We start from the raw sequence: 23,688 nt of genomic DNA on the forward strand, positions 1-23,688 counted from the left end.
GCATGGTGGCACAAGACAGGCCCATGGTGCATGTGGTGCCCTGACAGGTCCCACTGAGGGATAAACCTCAGACTACTGTGCACTTACACACACCTCAAGTGGAACAGACATGTAACCACTTGAAAAAACTTGGAATTTAGCTACCCAATTTGCAGCTATTACAATTAGAACATGCAATTCTGAGTCTAAGCATATAAAACTGAGTCAGATATAAAACAATGCATGAAAAACCCATACATGTAGTAATATGGCTTATTTAAAATAGTCACTAAAAACTGACTTAGTAGAACTGATTCAATAAGTATTTCCATATATTTTTATAAGCCCTCAAGACTATACTATCATGTATAAATAGGGTTAATATTTTATTGCTAAGTCATAGCCACGTATTCTTCATTCCAGGAATGAAACTGCCACTGAAATCTAAGACTCGTACAATTATGTTCCTCTTAAAGTGTAAAAGCTTTAAAAAAGGAGCAATGATCTGCGTGAAATCCACAAAACCGATTGATTTAAATCTCTATCTAATTCTCTACTACTATTGTGACACTGGGTTTATGGAATATTATCTGACTGTTCCAGTAACATCTGCAAATTCTAGAAAAATAGTCCGAGAGAGATGTAATTTAAAGTTGAAAACATTTATCTTTAAGGGCCAAATTTTTCTCTGGGTTGCAGTGGTGTAAATTAAACAGTTACAAAATCTTCCCATTTCAGTGGGAAATATATTCAGCTCTGTAAACTTACAGCACACCAGTCTGCTGTGTCTTTTTATGATTGCTATAATTCAGTTACCAAACTTCTGCGGATTTATGCAAGTTAAAAATTCAGCTATCACTTGTCAATAAACAGACAAATAAACCCATGAACCTTTTCCCCTTACAAAGTAAAGTCTTGTTTTTTTTAAGTGCCAAAGCACACACCGCATTTTCAGGGAGTACAAAACACGTGCATTCTGAACGTAATTATCTGCATTGTTTATACTGATTTGTTTTAGCTCTTATCAAAATATAAAAAGATTTAAAAATTAAGCCACCAGGAATAAGTAGAGGTGTATAAAAAGGTTGGTTTTACATGGAGATAAAATAAATATGAAATCATGCTCTCTTGCTTGTCTCTCCACTTTCCCCAATATATATTTAGTTCACACAGTGTTCTAAAAAAAAAAAAAAAATCACTGATTTGATGAGACTGGCTTCAACTACAAAACAAGCCATTTTGAGTGACTTACCGGAAACGTTAATTGATGTTCCTGCATCAATAATTCCACTGTTAGGCCTTACACAGTATCTACGTGGTGCTGTAGTTTTCACTTTGAAGCACACATTTCTGTCTGTAGGATTACCAAGTTTCAGGTTTGTGGTGACAACATCTGTGAAAGGACCTGCAGAACACAGCAAAGAAGATTTTAAAATTATATTAAAAATACTCTCTAAACTTTGAGTTTAGACAGACTCAAAGTTTGTATCTACAAATCTTATAAAGTAGTTAGATATTCAGCTTCCATTAGCAGCATCTACAGTTAACTGTTCAAGCAGAACTGAGGATGGGTTGAGGCCTCTGAAAATCTGAGCCATATCAATAGTTGAGCTTTGCCTTTAATGACTAATAAGCTACAAGGAAGGATAGTTGGTACATCATGCTAATGTAGCAGCTGAATTCCACTATCTTACACTGTTGTAATTGTGAAGTAAATACTGAAGTCAGAGGTATTTTGGATGTTCACAGATATAACTTCAATAGCACAGATATAGGTGTGAGGTTTTTTGCAGGAATGGTGGGTGAAATTCTGTGGCCTGCGTTGTGCAGGAGGTCAAACTAGATGATCATAACGGTCCCTTCTGACCAAAATATCTATGAAAAACACTGAAAGCAGAGAGTTTGACCCACTTTATTCTAGGCTGTATAGAGGAGAAAGTTTTAGAAGGAAAGTCTAATCGTTAAGAAATCGTAAAGCTGTCTAAATGGACAAAAAAGCGAATATTGCACATATTAAAAAGGAAGGCAGAGTTATAAGAGAGTGGTTAGTACAAGAGTCAACCATGGAGTAGTGGGGTGTCCCAGTGAAAGCATGTCATTCAAAGGACACACTTGGGATTTCTAATTGGATCAGAGCTATAGATTGCTGGCAGTCCAAATATTAGCTAGTGTGCTACTGCACTCATTTCTCTGTGCTTCATATTAACAGAGCAAGACAATTACAGAAGTGAAAACATTTAGATTAACTTGCTTCTGACAAAGGCTACAAAAAAAACAACTTGGTGCATAATCATTGGAGGGAATTACCAAAAATCCTAGAGAATAAAAGCCAAGTGGACATGAACATTTAACACTGTAGTATGCAAATTTTCTTCATATTTTGAACTGTAAAATATGAAGAAACTCCCAGAAAAGGAGGCGAAATAGATTTTCAACTGGATACAAAAGTGATCATTTGTTTTAGTACTTTTTTTTAATGTTACATTCCTTTATATAACTGTTGCTGCTTCAGAAAGATGGGACTTGTTCCAGACCACAGCACCTTCAGCTTGAAATAAATCAGATTGAATGATAGGCTCGCTTTCCCTCCTCCAAATCTGGTCTTAAGGTGATTATGATAAAATTGTAAAAATTCTAAAGGCTTAAAGCCAATGTCCTTGATGCAAATAGTTTAAAAAGGAAAAAACCACATCCCCTCCAACATCAATAAAGCATCAGTTCTGCCTGCACTGTGAACAGCACATTAGATGTGTATTTGCTATCAAGAAGGCACCAAAAGAGGAAGCCCATGGAATTTAGGGCTGAACACACGTTTCATAACATGAAGCAGTCCCTCTATCCACCAAATTCTTGCTCTACTCAGTCATGTGGCACTATGATGGTCCAAAGGTGTAATCACTAAATTCCCTCAGTCTTCCTATTGGAATGGAGTCCATGATTCCCGCCGCCACTTTGAGAACATTCAGAGACAAAGGGCTATAATTAGGAGTCATGAAATAATTCTGAAATAGATTTTGGGGATAGATTTTCAAAGGAGCTCAGCATTCATTTAGGCACCTCAGTAAAGTAGGCAGATTTTCAAGATAGATCTTAATGGTGGGGAAAGGTACTGTTTACTGCTCTAAACAGAAATTTCTGGGTGTGAGCACTTCTGAAAAACTGGCCATTCAGGTTATGACTTTACTGCAGAGTTAACTTGGGCAACTGGCACCTATGTTTGACTAGCCAGGCTGCAAGCAGCCACACTGCAAAACCAGACTTGAATGTGTTCACTTAATTGCATCCACACTGGTGCTGCACTCACTCATGTATCTCTAGGACTTCTGGGGCACTGTCCCATGGTTCTTAGTGCTGCAGTAAGCCTCTCAGAGATTTTTCCCCATGAGTTGTGGGATGTGTGTGTACTGGGAACATGGGGTGGGGGTGAGGGGGGCTGGGGAGAGAGAAGAGAAACTGTCAAAAGCACTGGAGGACTATCAGCATGCAAGCAAGCTGTGTTCTCACTGCAAAGTGGGTGGGTCACTAGCCCAAGCATAAGCAGCATTTGGGCTTAAGCCTCTATCCCAAGGCAGGCTAGCCAGTTGGGGTCAAAAGCACCACCACATTTAGGCAAGAGTTTTGTATGGGAGAACAACGTAATAAGAACCTGAGTCAACTCTGCAGGGAAGACTAAAGACTCTTTAGTGCCTAGATGGGAGCTACTGAAAACTGAGCTCTATTAAAAATCTGGCCTAATTCATCAAAAGATTGACAAATGACAAAAAAACCATATTCACTGTTACTAACATTTCCAGAAAAATGAGATTATACTTCTACAGATTCTTACCCAGCAAATCTAAGTATACTCACAGAAAGTTTCCCCTCTAAATGAAATTTATTTCTAAAGCTAGGAAACTTTTTCTCTGTTCTTTAAAAACAACATGAGAAAAATGGTGAAAAAGTTATAGGAAATGGAGAATCTGTCTGTACATAATCTGACATAGGGTTGTCATGCACACTATCTAAAAGGAAGAATGTAACAAGTTGAATTTGGTGGTGAAAAGTTTGGAATGTTCTGGGATCTTCTGAATTTTTTCAGCCAGTCCGAAAAAAGTTGATTTGTATTAATGCAAAACAACAGGCAACATTAACATTGCTAGATACTGCATGCAAACAAAAAAACAAACACAGTACCTCCTAGCTTGTGCCTCAGGGGTCACAAGTGTATATTACCAAGGACAGGAGGTATCTGACTTTCATATATACTCCAACATATTTTCCCACAGTTATTTTCAAACTGTTTCTGTGGCTTTCCATCCAGAAGCTATGCATGCAACCCTTCATATTTAAAGATCACTGCATTATCTCACAATTTGCCATGCTCTATTTCCTATTGAAACACCAGTGCTATATCAATCTTATCTTAAAAAGTGTCATTCTACATTGTAGCGTTTTATAATTTGTAAGATGATCATTTCAAAGAAAAAAAAGTGTTTGAGAATTAAGTCAAAAGAGTATGTCAACTATCTAACATTTAATAAAGGCTTGTTACCTTACCTTACAAATGCAGCACACAAATTCATGTACTGTACTATTCGGCTAATACGAGTTTGCCGAATAGTACAGTACATGTGTATTCCATCACCAATTATCATGGCAAATACGTCACCACACTGTCATTTCACTTGGATGGCTTCTATTTGTGCATCCTTTATGAAATTATTTGTATCCTAGTCAAGGCCTCTTACGTGGGGGGGAGGGGGTGCGCGGGAGAGATTAGGCAAACAATCCTCACATACAGGGAGGGTATGCCTACACTTTGAGCTGGGGACATGATAGCCATCAAACTAGTGTGCTAAAAATAGTGTAGCTGTGGCAGCACAAGTGGTCAGACGGGCTAGCCACCCCAGGATTATCTACTGTCTCAAGGCAGTTCGCTCCTTCTGGTAACTCATGTTGCTACAGCTGCATTATTTTTAGTGCATCTCCTCAAGCTGGGAATCACACCCCTGGCTCAAAGTGGACACATACCCCATACTAACATCTTTAATCACTTCTGTTCTCTAGCCCTGATTCAGCAAAGCACTTAAGCACATATCTAACTTCAAAAATGGGACTACTCATGTACTTGCAGTCAGTGAACCTACATTGCAACTGGGAGGTGTTATTTCCAACTCGGGTAATACAGGAGCTAGCTCTGCTTGAGATAAAAACAGAAGTGTGACCACAGCAGCATGGGTGGCAACTTGAGTTATCCTCCCGCTAGAGTTTTATATGGACAGCCTCAACTTAAAGGGAAGAAACCGAAATAAAACAACATCACACTTCTATCTGAACCTTTTAAAACCTGTTACAAACAGTAACACCTATGATTAATTTAACTGGAAGACTAGATAAAGCCTATTTTCTCAGTTTGTTTACTATGCATTTCACAGATCTTGGAGTCAGTTACTCTTTCCCTTGCATACTCCTTTCCCTCTAAGTTTGTGTGCATCTTCTCGCAGAAATAATGGAGAAATATATATATACATTTTTAAAGAAAAATGGTTGATTGTAAAACCACAAAAACTGACAGGAGGGCTCAGTGGCAGGTATAGCACTTGCTATTTTAATTTTTTTTTCTTTTAAGATTTGATTAGATTTCAAGTTTATGTCCTTTAAGAATAAGCTTTAAAATGAAATAAGCTGAAATGTCAAGTGAGACAGCATGGTCTGGAAGAACAAGTACATGGATGGGAGTCAGGAAGTCCTGAGTTCCAATCAAAGCTCTACCACTGTCTTGCTGTCTATCCTTAGGCTACGTCTATACTACCGTGGTAGCTGGAGTCGACGTACCTTAGGTTGAATTACCGTTGAGGGGGAAGGGGGTGGGGGCAATGGGAGAAAAAAAATCTCCTGTTAACTTACCTTACTCTTCTTGTCAGGTGTAGGGTACAGGGGTCATCGGGCGGAGAGCGATCTGCAGTCCATTTGGCGGGTCTTTACTAGACCTGCTAAATTGACCACCGGTGATCTCAGAGCGTCAATCCCTGCTGTAATGTAGACCTGCCCTTAGATAGATCACTTAAGTACTTGGTCTTGTGATTAAAATCAATGGGAGTTGACACCAATTTAAACAGGAGCAGGTTTGGGCCCTTAAAATTTCTCCACCTGTAGTAGTAAGTATAATACTTACCTAATCACAGGGAATCTTGTGAAAAGGAGTGCTTTTTCCTGTAATTAAGGAAGCATCAGCAACTTTTTAAAATCAAAGTAGTTTAGGAATGAGAAGGCAAGAGTATCTATATTATATAATTCAGAAGTATTTGGTTGAAAGCAGCCCTCCTATTCTGAATTTGAAAATTAATTTTTAAAAAAATAGGCAGATCTGTATAACTGCATCACTCACTTCTGACCTATTCACCTCTGGTTTATTCTTTTCACATCTTTGCTACCTTGCTTTCGCCTACCAATTCATGCTATGGCCAGGCAGTTCTTTTCAAAGGTAGCAAAAGTACGTACTACCACGGGAAATAGATACTTCACAAAGATCTGGTCCAGCAGCCCCAAAGCCAGCCATTAACTTACTCCCTGGGGAGTGCAGTGATGCAAAAAAACATAAAGGCAGTCAGTGTAACTAAATAACTGTAAAACAACCCTGCCAGAATAAGCACCACACTGTGGAGCTTCTACACTGGAGAAGTGATGTGCAAATGAGTGTATTGAAGCAGCTACCTATATATTTCTACTACGAGTACACTTCTCAAAGGAGCTACTGAGGCTACCTGAACCCTGATGGTCCGCAATTAGCTAATATTCACAGCACAGTCTAATGTAGCCAGTAATCCCAAAAGAAAGTCTAAGTTGAAATGTGTTTCCCTTTCATCCCGCCTGTGTAAACTACAAATAAATTTACAAGCTAGCTCTTGGGGGAAGCTGCTTTTTTTGTTCTGTTTGTACAGCACCTAGCACAATGGGGTCCTAGTCCATGACTACTGCACCCGGACACTACGTTAAGGCAAACAAATAATACCACCACAAATGGCTTAGTCCTACCTAGACCAAATGACAGTGTTTTATGCACTTCTAGAGTATGTAGCTTAGCTTACGTTTTCTAGTTTGACTTGGAGAATAAGAGAAGGTGGTGAATTACTTGACTGAGAGGGAAGTCAGACAGTATTCTGAGACCTAATTGCAACTTGTTATCCAAAATTATACTATATTCTATACAGACAGGGTAAGGCAGTCTTGACATAAGGTTATGAATCTCTCCCACCCTTTAGGCAAATGTTATTGCTACCAAACACATTGTTTTGATGGACTGGTGAAAAAAGAGAGCAGCATGATGCTAGGGGCTCAAAGGGTGGTCCGATCAACCCCATTAATATGTTTAGAGCCCACAGGGTGATAGGTCATCTCATTAGGGGATAAATCCTGATAAGGCCCTTCAGGAATCTAGCTACTATGGGATGAGAGAAAACTGAGTGCCTTTGAAGTGGAGAGGGATTAACTTGACATGACTTGTGAGTAGACTAAGGAATTTATGACCAGTCCTGATCTCTGTAATGATCAGCAGTATGCCTAGGAATCCGAGTCTATAAAGAACGTAGTCGTCGATTTGGGCCAAATGATAAACCTTTTCCATTTGGCAAAATAGATAGTCCTGGTAGAGTCCTTTCTACACTTATGAAGATATTCTAGATTTCTGGTGAGCCACTTCTCTCTAGCGCTGACAACTATCAGCAACCTGTAAGGAGTACGGAAGTTGGCTCTGGCCCTCCCTTTGTGACATCAGGTTCCGTTGAAGTAGTTGCTGAATAGGGGGTCAAATTGATAGATTCATCAGATCCAAGAACTAAAATTGCATTAACCTGGCTTGTGCCAGGACTGTCATTTTGCCCCAAGTCTTTCTGAGTTTTCTAATTATTCCTGAGATTTAAAAAAATTGGAGGCTAAGCACATATCAGACTTGGGAGACCAGGGAACATGAATGCATCTTACAGAGGCCCTTACCCTTGACCTCCTCTGGAGTAAAACTTGGAACACTTCCTGTTTGTAACAATGAACAACAGATCTATGGAGGACTGATCCTGACAAATATTTCTTGGATAATCCTTGACAGCATTCTTTGCTGCCATTCATGTTTGCTTATAAATTGCCTGAGGTGATCAGCCTGAACATTCTGTGGTCCTGTTAAGTGAAGACTACTTAGATTTACATTGTAACTGATACACCAGTTTCACAGATGCATAGTTTCCTGGCAAAGAGGGGTGGATCTTGCTCCTCCCTGTGGGGTTATGTAAAACATCACTGTGGTGTCATCTATCAAGACCTGAACAGATGATCCTCAGAGCTGGAAGGAACGTTATGCAAGCATGACTAATTGCTCTCAATTCCAGAGTGTTTATGTACAACTGGGCTTCTTGACAAGACAAGAACGGTGAGTCTGTAAGTGGTCCAGTTGAAACCCCATCATACTGGATTGGATGCATTTGTTATTGTTTGGATGTAATAGTGGAGAGAAGGGAACCCCTTCACAAACTCTCTCAGGACCCTTCTACCAATCTAAAATTATAGGACTCCCTGGGGGACCTACATTTTCTTCTCTAGTGATATCTGATGGGCTGATATAGGACTTCAACCACTCCTGCAGGCAGTGAAAATGAAGTCTGGTATGCTGAATTACATGAGAGCAGAAAGCTATAGGGCCTAGAAGCCCAGGGCAAGTTCTCACGGAGGTTTGATGATGTGCCTGCAGTTGACTGACTAATTCTATATTGCTGAATCTTTCCTGAAGCAGGTAAGCCCTTGCTAGTTGAATCTAAAACTTGCTCCTATGAATTGACACAGGTAGGGCTGGGGGGATGCTCCTCCAGTGCTAGCCTCACCTGAGCTAACTCTGTAGTAAAACCATACCCATAAGTCCCAACAGATACCGCTGGCCAAATGAATTCTAACTGGAGTGCATAGGGCACATGTGCACCATCAGCGGAATACATATGAACAAGTACCCAGATTTTAAATGGGAGCTCTTTGGAAAACTCAGTCCTGTGAAAATCTGTCCTCCTCCTACCACCATGAACATCCTCAACTGCAAGGATGCTTGGTGCAATGGGAGTAGAAGAGAAGAGAATGTAATTTCTCCGTTCCCCACCCCCATCTGAAGTAATCTTCAGGAAAGAGCTACTGGAAAAACAAATTGTTACATTAACAGGCACTACCAATGTCAAAATACAGAGGAGGGAATAAGACAGGGAAAAAAGTGTTTAAAAATTACATAACAATTTTTAAATTAAAAAGAGTCAACAGGAAAGAGAAGTGTATAAAAACCCAACATGATTACGAGATCCAGATGCCAAACTTGGAACGCTGTTCATAGTTTAAAAATTATTCAGTTTGGATCGATTAATCATTGTCCTTCCTTCTCTGCCTGTTTTGGCACAATCTATTCTTGCCAAGAACATACCTCACCTCACAATGGGAGTGTGGGGGAGGGGAAGAAACATGACTAAGATATTGAAAGAATATTTTCAGTATATGAATGCGCATGCTCCTTTGTCACCTTCTATATCCTTAGTGTTATTAACTGTTTACTTCACAGTTGTAAAAACTGTAAAGAGTGAGGTCACACTCAAGCTTGCCAACAGAGACAGATGAGCACGTCCTTCAACACTGAAGTATTTATCAGATTTTCACTTGCTTGTTCCAATCTGACTTCTTTAGAGTTTATTACATCCAAGCATTTTGTATTAAGTAATTTTAGAAGTTTTACACAAACAGAAAATAATTTGAGCAAATATTTTTTCTTGTGTCCTAAAATCTTAAAAACATGCTCTGTCTATGAATGATGAAGTAAACAAAAGGATTAACAGCACATGTGGCTGGATTTTACTTCTAAACATCTGTTTTTAAAAGGTAAGCATTATTTTAGAATTGGGTTCCAAATGAATTACATCATATTGTTAATGCATGGAATAAACATTTACTAAGTTATGCTTTATAGCAGAAAAAAGGGGACGTGTCAGAATAATGGGAGCAGAATATAACTATTCTATTTTTCCAGTGGAATAAAACAAAAAAAAAACCCACCTCACCAGAATAAAATCTTCTTGAACAGAAGAAACCTCCCACACAACTTCAATACCCTACCTGCACTTGAAAAGAAAACGGTAATTACAGAAAACTTAGTATTTTTCATCCAAAAGTATTTAAAAAACCTTTACAGCAAGATGAAGTAGGATGAATCTAAGACAGGGGTTCTCAGTCTTTTTTCTTCCCCCTCACAACATGCTACAAAAACTTCATGGCCCACTTGTGCCACAACAACTGTTTTTCTGCATATAAAAACCAGGACCAGCGTAGGGGGTAGCAAGCAGGGTAATTGCCAGGGGCCCTGTCATAAATATAAAAGGAAGGGTAAACCCCTTTGAAATCCCTCCTGGCCAGGGGAAAGCTCCTCTCACCTGTAAAGGGTTAAGAAGCTAAAGGTAACCTCGCTGGCACCTGACCAAAATGACCAATGAGTAGACAAGATACTTTCAAAAGCTGGGAGGAGGGAGAGAAACAAAGGGTCTGTGTCTGTCTGTAGTCGTCTTGGCCGGGGATAGACCAGGAATGGAGTCTTAGCACTTTTAGTAAGTAATCTAGCTACGTATGTGTTAGATTATGATTTCTTTAAATGGCTGAGAAAAGAATTGTGCTGAATAGAATAACTATTTCTGTCTGTGTATCTTTTTTGTAACTTAAGGTTTTGCCTAGAGGGGTTCTCTAAGCTTTTGAATCTAATTACCCTGTAAGATATCTACCATCCTGATTTTACAGGGGGGATTTCTTTATTTCTATTTACTTCTATTTTTTTATTAAAAGTCTTCTTGTAAAAAACTGAATGCTTTTTCATTGTTCTCAGATCCAAGGGTTTGGGTCTGTGGTCACCTATGCAAATTGGTGAGGCTTTTTACCAAACCTTGTCCAGGAAGTGGGGTGCAGGGTTTTGGGAAGTATTTTGGGGGGAAAGACGCGTCCAAACAGCTCTTCCCCAGTAACCAGTATTAGTTTGGTGGTGGTAGCGGCCAGTCCAAGGACAACGGGGGGAATATTTTGTACCTTGGGGAAGTTTTGACCTAAGCTGGTAAAGATAAGCTTAGGAGGTTTTTTCATGCAGGTCCCCACATCTGTACCCTAGAGTTCAGAGTGGGGGAGGAACTTTGACAGGCCCTGTGAAGTTAATTTGCCCACAGGTGCTAAGATCTCAACTTCCACTGGAGTTCTGGATGCTTAGGACTTAAAAATCAAGCCCTTTTAGTTTGGGGGGAGTGGTGATGTTGGGCTGGAGCTCATATCCACGTCAGGTACAATGTTGATAGTAACAGCAAGGAGTCCTGTGGCACCTTAAAGACTAAACAATTTATTTGGGCCTAAGCTTTCGTGGGTAAAAAACTCAATTCAGATGCTTTTTTACCCACGAAAGCGTATGCCCAAATAAATTGGTTAGTCTTTAAAGTGCCACCGGACTCGTTTTTGTGGATACAGACTAACATGGCTACCCCCCTGCCCCCCCGGATACTTGACACAATGTTGATAGTATATGCTATTTTAAAAATAAAGTTTCTAGAAGCATCAGTCCAAAAGAGAATTTGCTGTGACAAAGATTTTTTCCTATTTCTTGTAAAATTCTGTTTTGACAACTGTTCCTGCATTTCCATTTGCTATCTAATCTGTCTTTATAGTTATGTCAACTTGTTATTTGCTCCATCTTGCAGCTATTCTCCACCTCACCAACACAACTTCTACGATTTATTCGAGATGTGCCAATCCTGGGCTATGGACATGTGACTTTCAGTAGTGACCCAATGCAGTAGTTGCTAAAACATGTTTAGCCGCACGGAAATCAGTTTGTGTTCTCAGTCCTATTCCAAATACTTGCATCTCAAAACACACCACACAATCTTGTTTGATCACTTAGAGTTGACTTAAGACTGAATGGCTATGGAGAATTAAGCACACCCTTACGTACAGAAGTAGTCCTTCCAACAAGAAAGAGAAGCACAAAGGCTGGAGAAGCCTGAAATGGCACTGCTCATGCTGCTATTTGTACACTGAAGTCAGCACAAGACTTAAAGAGCCCCAAAAATTTTATTTCAGGAGTTGTCTTCTAAAAGGCCTTAGTGGTATTAGTGTTACTCCTGGGGGAATTCTGCACCAAAAAATTCAAAATTCTGCACACAATATTTGAAAACTCTGCAAAATTCTGCACATTTTGTCAAAATACCATAATATAATCATGCCAGGAAATTACTTTGGTAATTTATATCAAAATATCTGTCAGCAAAAATAGATTCTTTATAAGGCATACTACAGAACTTTGAGTCGTTCATTTAAAATTACAATACAGAACTGTATTTCCTGCACCTGTCAGAAGCAGTGCAAAGACTTGGGGGAGCCTGGGGTAACGGAGGAGCTGAGCGAGAGTGAAGGAGCCTAGGAGTGAACCTGGAGGGTGCCGAGTGTGGGAAGGAGCAGGTTTTTTAGGGGGTGAGGGGGACAAAGGGGTGGGATTGTTAGGGAGTTGGGAAGCCTCCCTCATGCAGACCCTGGCTGACCCCAAGCCTCCCCCATTCAGTCAGGCACTTCTGCCCGTCCCTGCACCTCCCCATCCCCATGGGTCTCTGCAGCCCCCCTCCCACATCCTCAGTCACTCCACTAGCTCCTGAGCCAATGCCCCAGTCTGTTCCTCTCACTAGCCATTCAGTACTCCAGTCTGTGACACCCCCCCTCCTCCCAGCAGCCTAGTTTGCCCCACTCTGTCCTTCCCTAGCTTCGTGGGCAGGGTACTGTGATGAACTTCTACTCCTGGGGGAATTCTGCAGCACTGGGCATAGAATTCTCTCCCCTGGCTCCGAAAATACATTCTGAAACAGAAGTACTGCAGTCCCACTTTTTGCCCACCAGAGGCCGCTGTGGGCACCAGAACAGCCAGCTGCTCTGGCACCACAATGGCTCCTGGTGGGCAAAAGGCAGAACTGCAGCACTTCTTGGGAAAATGTATTTTATGTGGGAAAATACAAAAGTATGCGGGACAGAGGAATTCTGCATGTCCCCAGATATGCAGAATTCCCCCAGGAGTAAATTTCATGGTTTGGTGGGCATATTTTCTTCTTATATTTGCTCTGAAGTAATTTTTTCTGGCCACGCAAGCCCCATCTACCCAGATATCTCTATTTCAGAGCAACAAGGAGTCCAGTGGCACTTTAAAGACTAACAGATTTATTTGAGCATAAGCTTTCGTGGGTAAAAACCTCACTTCTTCAGATGCATGGAGTGAAACTTACTGATGCAGACAAATATACTGACACACAAAAACACCTACATGCCTCCAGCTTCCATCCAGGACACATCACACGATCCATTGTCTACAGCCAAGCCCTAAGATACAACCCAAATTTGCTCCAATCCCTCAGACAGAGGAAAACACCTACAGGCATTTTTAAAACTACAATACCCACCTGGGGAAGTGAGGAAACAGACTGACAGAGCAAGACGGGTACCCAGATATCACCTACTACAGGACAGGCCCACAAGGAAAACAACAGAACACCACTGGCCATCACGTACAGCCCCCAGCTAAAACCTCCCCAGCACATTATCAATGATCTACAACCTATCCTGGAAAACTATCCCTCACTCTCACAGACCTTGGGAGACAGGCCAGTCCTCGCTTACAGACAGCCCCCCAACCTGAAGCAAATACTCACCAGCAAGTACACACCACGGAAACACTAACCCAGGAACCAATCCCTGTAGCAAACCTCGTTGCCTACTCTGTCCCCATATCTACTCTAGTGACACCATCAGAGGACCCAACCATATCAGCCACACCAGAGGCTCATTCACCTGCATGTCTACTAATGTTATATATGCCATCATGTGCCAGCAAAGCCCCTCTGCCATGTACATTGGCCAAACCGGACAGTCCCTACGGAAAAGAATAAATTGACACGAATCAGACATCAGGAATGGTAACACACAAAAATGCCTGTGGGAGAACACTTCAATCTTCCTGGACGTTCTATAACAAATTTGAAAGTAGCTATACTTGAACAAAAAACTTCAGAAAGACTTCAAAGAGAAACAGCAGAACTAAAATTCATTTGCAAATTTAACACCATTTATTTGGGCTTGAATAGGGACTGGGAGTGGCTGGCTCATTACAGAAGCAGCTTTGCCTCTCCTGGAATTGACACCTCCTCATCTATTGTTGGGAGTGGACTACATCCACCCAAATAGAATTGGCCCTATCAACACTGGTTCTCCACTTGTGAGGTAACTCCCTTCTCTTTGTGTGTCAGTATATTTATATCTGCATCTGTAACTTTCACTCCATGCATCTGAAGAAGTGAGGTTTTCACCCACGAAAGCTTATGCTCAAATAAATCCATTAGTCTTTAAGGTGCCACCGGACTCCTTGTTGTTTTTGTGGATACAGACTAACACGGCTACCCCCTGATATTTCAGAACACTGAATGTATTTAATATTGGGGGGAGGGAGGAAGAGTAGCAGTTACTATGAACATTAAATGGACAAAGGTTACAGCAACATGGTAATTTAAAGAAATGTGCATCATCATTCTGCTATAACCCTTGACTATTTATACATAAAGACCCTATCAAATGTGTGGCCACTGTAACCAACAGCATCATCATTAACATGATGGCTTTAGAATAAATGGAGAATAATTTTCTTATTATCTAGTTCTAATGTATTCATTTTCTATATACAAGTCAAACTGTATGTGTTCATATATATTATACATGTAATTTATATCTACAAAGGTTGTTACTGAATTGGAAGAGATTCAAAGATGCAATTTATGTATAATTTTAAGTACCTGAATAAAAATAACAGTGGATATAAAATTAAAGGTTTCAGGATATACACAGACTGGCTGCACATCAAGGAGGTTATAAAATAAACTTCTGCTATTAATATATTCAGGACCTAATAATGGAGATCAATCCTGTTCTCTGCAAGCAGCGGAAGCTATGGCTCTGCTGTTGAACTCTTAGAGAGCTGGATTATTAGTGATGTTTTCAGGATATGATGGAAAACACAAAAACAGCATTTAGGAGTGATCAGAGAGCCTAATGGAGGCAGAGAAAAACCTACAATTATTTTTCAGAGGAATCACAGCACAAAATTCAAGACAGTGAGGTAGAAAGCATTCTGTAGTCCTTATATGAAAGGAACTCCCATAGAGGTAATTTGAATTTCTGCACGAGTCAGGAGTGCAGAATTAGGTCTGCAGTGATCAGAATCTAATTTAGTTTGTAATTGGTACAGTAAGTGCAGGTACCTATAGCCTCACCATGGTTATAAAATTAAAGCTTTTCTCCCAATATAATTAAAGTTAATCAATTGTTTGTGCACAAGCTCTCTTACTTTATTGCTTCTTATGCCCACAACTGGGCATAGATGGGCGTGTAAAACAGAGAAAATACGGCATGCTCAACTTTAGCAGAACAAACATTTGGAAAAAATGATATAAAGTCACATGGTATAAATAAGCAGCAAAAAGACATTTTATAAAGCCTTCATTTTCCTTGCTTGTGTAGCCAGTTAATATGACCCTGGGATAATCATGCTTTCAGTGAGCTCAAGTGACTCGCACTAGGTCTTAAAACTATTTGCAGAAGACAAGATTTCCCTCCATTGTAGGGAGAACCAGGGATCAGAATCTTACAAATTGCATTGTAAATAACTGTTGGATTATGGGGCATGCAAGCATATACCTCTCCTTCCCTAATTCCCTACCTCCTACTGTGGAAACTGAAGAATGCAAGATAAAATTGTTCAGAAACACAGCATCTTTAATCCATAGCACCATGGTAAGAGGGACTTTGTTTACAGCTCAAAGAAGAGCTATGGCATTTAGTAAAGAGATTATTTTCATAGAGTTACTATAATATGAGATAAGGCACTGCAGGAAGCACCAGAGCCAGTTTTTGAAATATCAGAAAAGGTGTTTGGAGAAAAATATTTTGACATTATCGATGGCAGGAGAAGCTTACTCAGCTTTGTACGGTGGAGCATGATTTTTTGTTCGCATAAAACCTCAGTCACTTCTTTACTATCCAGTCTTAAACATATTTTTAATTAAACATGGAAGTAGTCATGCTCGGTCACACAGAGAGAACATTTTGAGTGGCAGCAAAAGCAAGACAGCTGTTGCAGATTTATTACATAAACCCCTTTCTATAAAAGGCTGCCTAACAGGCCAAGTTTTCAAACTCAACAATTAATCCAGTCACATTAGGAAAGAAAATCCTGTGTCCCTTATGCACAAGAAATTTCCACCTTGGCATGTAAAGCAGTGGCTTATAATAGATTTGTATATTGAACAAATATTGAGGGGGGAAAACAACAACAACAACGCTATAGAGCCTTATTTTAAGCCTTGCCCTTAAGGTGGATAACTGTGCTTATGTACTGATGCACATATGCAGAAGCACAAGCTCTCTTCTATCACTGGCACTCAGTGGAGAGAGATGAAGGAAAAAGGTCTCAGAGAAGTGGTTCTAGCAATGAGAATTGTCTGCAGTGCTGGAGTTCATTCTTCACTAAAAAAGAAAGGCCTAATACAGAGGTCCTTAATCTAGCAAAATGTCCATTTACATCAATGGGAGTTGTGCTTAATTAGAGACAATGGAATCTGGCTTAAAGTATGGGTTAGGGGAGTTTCTCTATGAAGCATCCTGTTTCTCTATAAATAACAGATGACATTCCTGGCCAACAGTTATGAGACAAAAAAAACTGTTTAAAACCTTATCCAATAAAGCTTTCAAAAACAACCAACTGCATTGACAAAAAAATAAAAAAAGGGCTTTGTTATTGTACTAACTGGCCAGGTTCTTTCAATACTTGTGTTTTCACCCTGCAGTGAACTAATAAGACTGATATGGTAATGAGATATTAGAAAATGAGTGTTACAGTAAGATGTGGACATAATTAGCAAGGCTCATTTGATTCCACATTGTCTCCAGCTTGGCAAAAAGCTACATTTAGAGGAAATACTATCAGCCCCCGTAAACCAAAAAAACCCCCCAAACAAACATGAGATCAACCTGCATATTACCTAGTTTTCTGCAAAATTAAATTGACACTTAAAATACTCATTAGACTTGACTGAAGCAATGCCTACATCTTTTTAAAATGGTTATTAAGAGATGTACTTTCCATTGCAGTCTTCCATGAGATTACATGCGCCTCAAATGAAGAGAAACTCAGCAGACCAATATTACATCTTCAGTTATTCAAGCAAGTGTTTACACTAAGTTTTATTACCATTAAAATGATAATTTGGAGCAAAATTCTGCACGGAGTGTAAAAGTAGAATTTCGCTTTATATTCTTATGTAAACAATCAATTTATATGAATCAAGAGTTCACATGACCACCATTGATGCGTCTAATTCATACAGCTGCAAAGTGAAACAGAAATGCAATTGATTTACATAGGAACAAACTACTTTGCAACTAGAAGGCCTAAAATTACTATTTAAAAAAACAACAGATTCTGAAGAATTCAACATAATCCAAAGAACTACGATAATTTTGTGCACAAATATTTAGAATGCCCCTACTTACGATCCCCTTTGATTAATGGTTCTGAGTATGAAATCTAACATTTTATCAGTGTTTAGATGAGATAGTGATTGCAGGATTTAGCCCTATGAAAACAAAATTCCTATTGAGGTTAGTGGGACTTCTGCCCTATGGAGGGCTGCACAATTTAATCCATAGAAACTGAGAAGGCAAATTAACCAAGTTAGACCAATCCATTTTCGGACTTTTACAAGCACTTCAGTTTAAATACTAGTGCCCTTTGACAAACTAGGTACAGCAAGTTTGCCCGATTCACATTTTTTGTACCAGTATAACTACTTTGGTTAGGAAAGTGAGTTCCCAAACCTCACATAATTACACCAGTACAACCACCCCTAGAGCAGATGCACTAAAATTAGTATAAAGGTGCTGTATACGATTAACTTTTTCCCCTTCCCATAAGGGAAATATTTCAGCAGCAGTTCCTAAGGAACCGTACAGTACAGCCTGATTCTACGGTCCAAAAAGAAAAGGAGTACTAGTGGCACCTTAGAGACTAACCAATTTATTTGAGCATAAGCTTTCGTGAGCTACAGTTCACTTCATCGGATGCATTCAGTGGAAAATACAGCGAGGAGATTTATATACACACAGAACATGAAAAAATGGGTGTTATCATACACACTGTAAGGAGAGTGATCACTTAAGATGAGCTATTACCAGCAGGAGAGCCATTTCCAGCAGTTAACAGGTCCTTAACACAAGCCATAATGGCTTAGTTTTCAAGCAGGCAATGAAAACAGACCCTGGTTAATTTTCAAAATAGTCTAGGGGATTTATCATAGAATCACAGAACATCAGGGTTGGAAGGGACCTCAGGAGGTCATCTAGTCCAACCCCCTGCTCAAAGCAGGGCTGATCCCCAATTAAATCATCCCAGCCAGGGTTTTGTCAAGCCTGACCTTAAAAACTTCTAAGGAAAGAGATTCCACCACCTCCCTACATAACACATTCCAGTGTTTCACCACCCTCCTAGTGAAAAAGCTTTTCCTAATATCCAATATCTAAATCTCCCCCACTGCAACTTGAGACCATTACTCCTTGTCCTGTCATCTGCTACCACTGAGAACGGTCTAGAGGCATCCTCTTTGGAACCCCCTTTCAGATAGATGAAAGCAGCTATCAAATCCCCCCTCATTCTTCTCTTCCATAGACTAAACATCCCCAGTTCCCTCAGCCTCTCCTCATAACTCATGTGTTCCAGTCCCCTAATCATTTTTGTTGCTCTCCGCTGGACGCTTTCCAATTTTTCCACATCCTTCTTGTAGTGTGGGGCCCAAAACTGGACACAGTACTCCAGATGAGGCCTCACCAGTGTCAAATAGAGGGGAACGATCACGAACCTCGATCTGCTGGCAATGCCCCTACTTATACATCCCAAAATGCCATTGGCCTTCTTGGCAACAAGGGCACACTGTTGACTCATATCCAGCTTCTCGTCCACTGTAACCCCTAGGTCCTTTTCTGCAGAACAGATTTAGATATATCCTCCATTAAAATTAATAGAAGATGTGGCTACATCTCTTAGACTGCTTTGAAAAACAACTCATAAGCCAATTTTAGATCATGGAGTCATACAAAAGATACAGCAAGAGATAGTTGACTCAAAAATGGTAAAACTGTGATAACTAGACTATATATCTACACACACTCAACCTCACCTATGGAGTTGCTACTAACACATCCATAACCATAATATATGAAACAGATATAGACTTAAAAAAATTCACACTTTCAAAAGATGAAAAGTTGAAGGAATCCTTTTGGGGGATATAAAGATTGCCATGAACTATAACTTACTGTATCTTCAGTGTTTCTTTTAAAGTGATGCTAAGTTTCCATAAAGTTACAACTGATGAAAAGTGATCGGTTAATTATAAAGATAATACTAATGATGCACTTAAAATCAGTACAATTCAAGGAGGTACACAGCATGCCTGCTCTACTGTAAAGAACATTTAGCATAGTTAGAATAAGTTATTGATTTTAGTAGCATTGCAAAAAGAGCTACTGTAACAAACTGACAATATTTAAGTGTTGCTAGGAAAATGATTCATTGTGTTTCATATTTGGGTTGTGTGTTGAGATTTGTATAAATTTAGGAAATTTAGCTGTTCTTTAGATACTGTATTAGGTTTTTTAATAATCAAAAGCAAATGAGCAGGAATAAATTAATATTTTTCTGAGAGAGTACAAAACCACTTACTTTAATTATGTAACTGATTGTTAATCAAAGTGAAATGTGAACTGATAAGTTTTCCAACAGAGTAGTGGATAGCTATTCATACAGTAGTATTCAAATAGATGGGAGTAGAGAAATCCTAGTACAGACTGCCATTATGCATGAATCCAGAAAGGCTCATGGTTTCTAAGAGTTTAAAGAAAGCACTGTATGCTTTTTCAGTTTTGTTCTTTATTCATATCTAAAAGGCAATTTTAAGAAGATTTTTTTAAATGATTTCTGTGTACACAGATCAGCACCCATTCTAGTGACAACACAGGAAATCCCCATTTAGCCACAACACAGATACAACATTTTGGAAATTTGCATTGTTCTTACCTAAGAACCCTTACCAACAGCATGCTTAGAACTTGGAGTATAGAAACCACATGTAGAGGAGACAGGATAGTTTCATCTCCATGACCTATTCAGTCCTTAGCCTCTCTGCTGAGACTGATAGCGATAGAGTCAATTATGCTGATGAGCTGCTTGTAGTAGACAAAGATTACCACAAGCAACTGGACTGAGAACCCTAGTTCACGAACTACCCTAAGCATCAGACATCCACTTTCAGATTTAAGGGATTTAGGGTAAGTCTGAACTAATGACAGATGATAGCTTGCAAAAAACACTACCAAGCCTCAAGCCAATGCCAAAGTAGTGTTTATGATTAAACAGGAAAAGTAAAGTGTACACCTCATTCCAGGGTTATTTTTCTGCTCTTTTCAGAAAATGAAGTTACATGGAGTCGTAAAACATATATGCAGAAGCAGGTGCTTGTGCACTGGGAACAGGAAACAGCATTTCCAACTGGAAGTAATTCTTATTGGTCTGTCTTCCAAGTTGTTAAATTCATGCATTTGGCAGTATTCCTATTTCCCAACTGGGGAGCACCACAGCACACTGCTGATTCACAACTCAGGGCCTACCTGTGGCTAGCCTCTAAGAAATCTGATGCAAGATCTCATCTGCCCAATCCAGGCCATTTCATTTTAGTAACTTCTCTGACTACTGTATTAAAGAACACTTCCTTACATCTCCCCAACCTGGGCAGGAAGCAACAGCATTACAATTATATTTAAAATAAGCTAAGTCCTAAAATGGTTACTCCCTAATGAAATTGTACTTGCTGGCATTAACAGACCAATCATGTCTCTAAAACTAGTTTTCAATAAGGTGTCTATACAATTTTAATTTTGTCCCCTTGGGGATCCATACTGTACACTCAATGAGGCAGGAGTCCTGTGGAAAAAACAGTATGATCATGTAATTAAAAACTATCAAAATGTTTCAAGTGCTTGACTTTGTAATCTAAATAATATTCTTTTAAACAGTTTTTACATTTAATTTCCTAGTTTTTACAAGGAAATTGTGTGTGTGTATATATATATATACACACACACACACACACACAATTCGAACAGTTCTCGCCATCGTACATCATTAGCGTTTGAACCCTGAACCTTCAGCAAAAACGTCTACCACTTGAGCTACAGGACTAACTACATTGGCCAGCAACAGCAGAAGGCAGTTAACAAGGGGTTGGGAGCAGGGCAGCCTGACTGGCTCTTTCACCACATGGGGTTCAGGCTCCTATTCCAAATGATGCTAGGGCTGGGGGAGGTGGAGGGAATGGTTTGCTGTAGCCATATGCTGGGTTGGGAGCAGAGAACCTGGTCTTGCTCTCACTCTCGCTCTCCTTCTTCCCTCTCTAGCTAAGTTTCCAGCTTAGTATGTGGTTAGTCCATTGATGTTGCCTTGGTAGTGGAGGGTGCTTGGCTATAGAAGGTTCACATTCACTTATTTTGACAGCCTGCCATAGCAAGTGAGGGAAAAAGAATGGTGATTTTTTCAAACAGATTAGATTTTAACAACACCTGAACAGCATGCCCTGGTACAAATAAAAGACTTAATGCCATAGCTGAATTTCAAAGGTGTGCTGCAAACAATGGAGGTGTAAGAGATTTTCAAAAATGGCATAAAAAAATCTCTTACAATGGACAACGTTAGGTAACCTGAAAATGAGGAATTGGCAGCAACCCCTCTCTTGTCTATCCCAAGGAAGACTCTCTCAACATTATACTACAGCTCAGCATGCTCTCCACCTCTGGATATATTCTTCAAGGTGGTAACCATCTTTCTAGTCTTCCAAAGTAACAGAACGGTATAATAATTTTAGAGTTGGAGACTTCACCTCTGTTTTCAACTCTGAACTGGCTCCATGCATCTGAAGAAGTGGGTTTTTTACCCACGAAAGCTTATGCCCAAATAAATCTGTTAGGCTTTAAGGTGCCACCAGACTCCTTATTTCAGTGCTGAGATCTTTATACCGCCCATATCCAACATATGCATTATGAAACTTAGATCACAATCCTTCTTCACTGACGTCACTAGTGTCTACAAAGTTCTCCGAGATCTTCCAGGGAAGAACACCATGGCAGCACACAATGATATAAAGGAATGGAGTATCTTCTGCTATTGATATCTCTCAGCAATTCTTATCTACTAATATGATACAAAATATCCCTTCTAAAATAAGGGTACCTAGCTGAAAAATGAAATGTCTGACATATTCATAGGCAACACATAATTAAAAAAAAAGGTCACATAAGCACTACCCAGAGCAGAATAAACTTCCTGATTACTTAAAATATGACTTTTCTGAACAAATCTGTGGTATTTTCCCCAGGGAAACTGGCTAAAAATTACTAATAATTGAATCTTTGCATGCCAAAGATGCATTATGATAAATCTTGTTCTAGTGTAGATGTTTAAGCACAAGTTTAAATCAAGTCATTTAATATCTGAAAATTGTCACTTGACATTTACATGGTAGGTTTCCTCTTATCATAATGCTACAGTATATCAAAGCGTAGAAATCACTGTCCTTTACACATTACTATTCCTGTCATATGGCTGTAAAATCAATAAAATCTAGTGAGTAGTTGACAATTTCACTGATGCTAACAGTTTAGTCCTGAATCTTGAAGCTGTGCATTATTTGATCAACAACTGGTCATCTCTCTATCCCAGCAGATCTTGGGAGTTGTTAAAACTGATTGTGTTTTGTGAAAGAGAAACAATGTACAACTCCAGCCCCCCCAACAAATAATTATTATGTTTCAGTCACAACTGAATGCTGATTAAAGGTCAGTTCTTTTGTCCATACACGTTCGATGCTGATTTTTAAATCTGATGGAAATAATTTTGGAATGGAAATTACTGGCTAAATTTTTAATTTTTATATTACTATATTATACTGCAATAGTTTGCTTCTAAATTTTGTTTAACTCATTATTGCCTTGGCAACATGCAATTATCTTAATTTGCAACAAAATAAAAACATTCACTCCATATCATATTTGTTACTACGTTTTTGTTCTTTTTAATAACTGTTTACCATATTATTTTTGAGATATTTATTAATGACCAAGTTAACAAATATATAGGGATGTTGCGAATTTATCAATGTTGATATGTAACCTAAGTAGATTGTGTTACAACTTGATGGACTGGACTGTTTAACATCATAATTTAAGAGCAAATAAAGTTAATCTGTTCACAGGAGGTTCTTCTTTAAAATAAAATCCTGAACATATTATTAGGAATGTGTTTATTTTAGAAGTTTATAAAATAAAGAAAAAAAATATTACCAGATTCAAGGCCAGAAATCCCAGATTTTCTTTCATACACAAACTGAAATCCATTCCACATGTTCCAGGGCCCTGTATGGTCCAGCTACATGTAATTCTGACAGCTTTCAGATGGCTGTAAAGCTGCTCCAGGAAGTAGGAGCCACAAAACCATTCACTTATGCCAAGTGGTGGCTTCTATCTCAGCGTAAAATATTTTTATTCTTCTTTGACTACACC

General features: G+C 39.3%; 1 protein-coding gene across 2 annotated transcripts in view; it reads right to left on the reverse strand.

The window, feature by feature from the left end:
• VAPB (VAMP associated protein B and C) overlaps positions 1–23,688 on the reverse strand; it is a 58,605-nt gene that overhangs the window by 33,787 nt on the left and 1,130 nt on the right. For both annotated transcript variants that reach the window (XR_012154658.2, XM_073309241.2), the window contains exon 2: positions 1,232–1,384. Coding sequence is in view for 1 of the 2 variants with exons in the window: in XM_073309241.2 (XP_073165342.1) it covers positions 1,232–1,384 (153 nt within the window). In the remaining variant the exon portion in view is untranslated. The remainder of the gene's footprint in view (positions 1–1,231; positions 1,385–23,688) is intronic.

The sequence above is a fragment of the Lepidochelys kempii genome, chromosome 13 (genome assembly GCF_965140285.1).
Source record: "Lepidochelys kempii isolate rLepKem1 chromosome 13, rLepKem1.hap1, whole genome shotgun sequence".
In the NCBI taxonomy this organism is placed as follows: Eukaryota; Metazoa; Chordata; order Testudines; family Cheloniidae; genus Lepidochelys; species Lepidochelys kempii.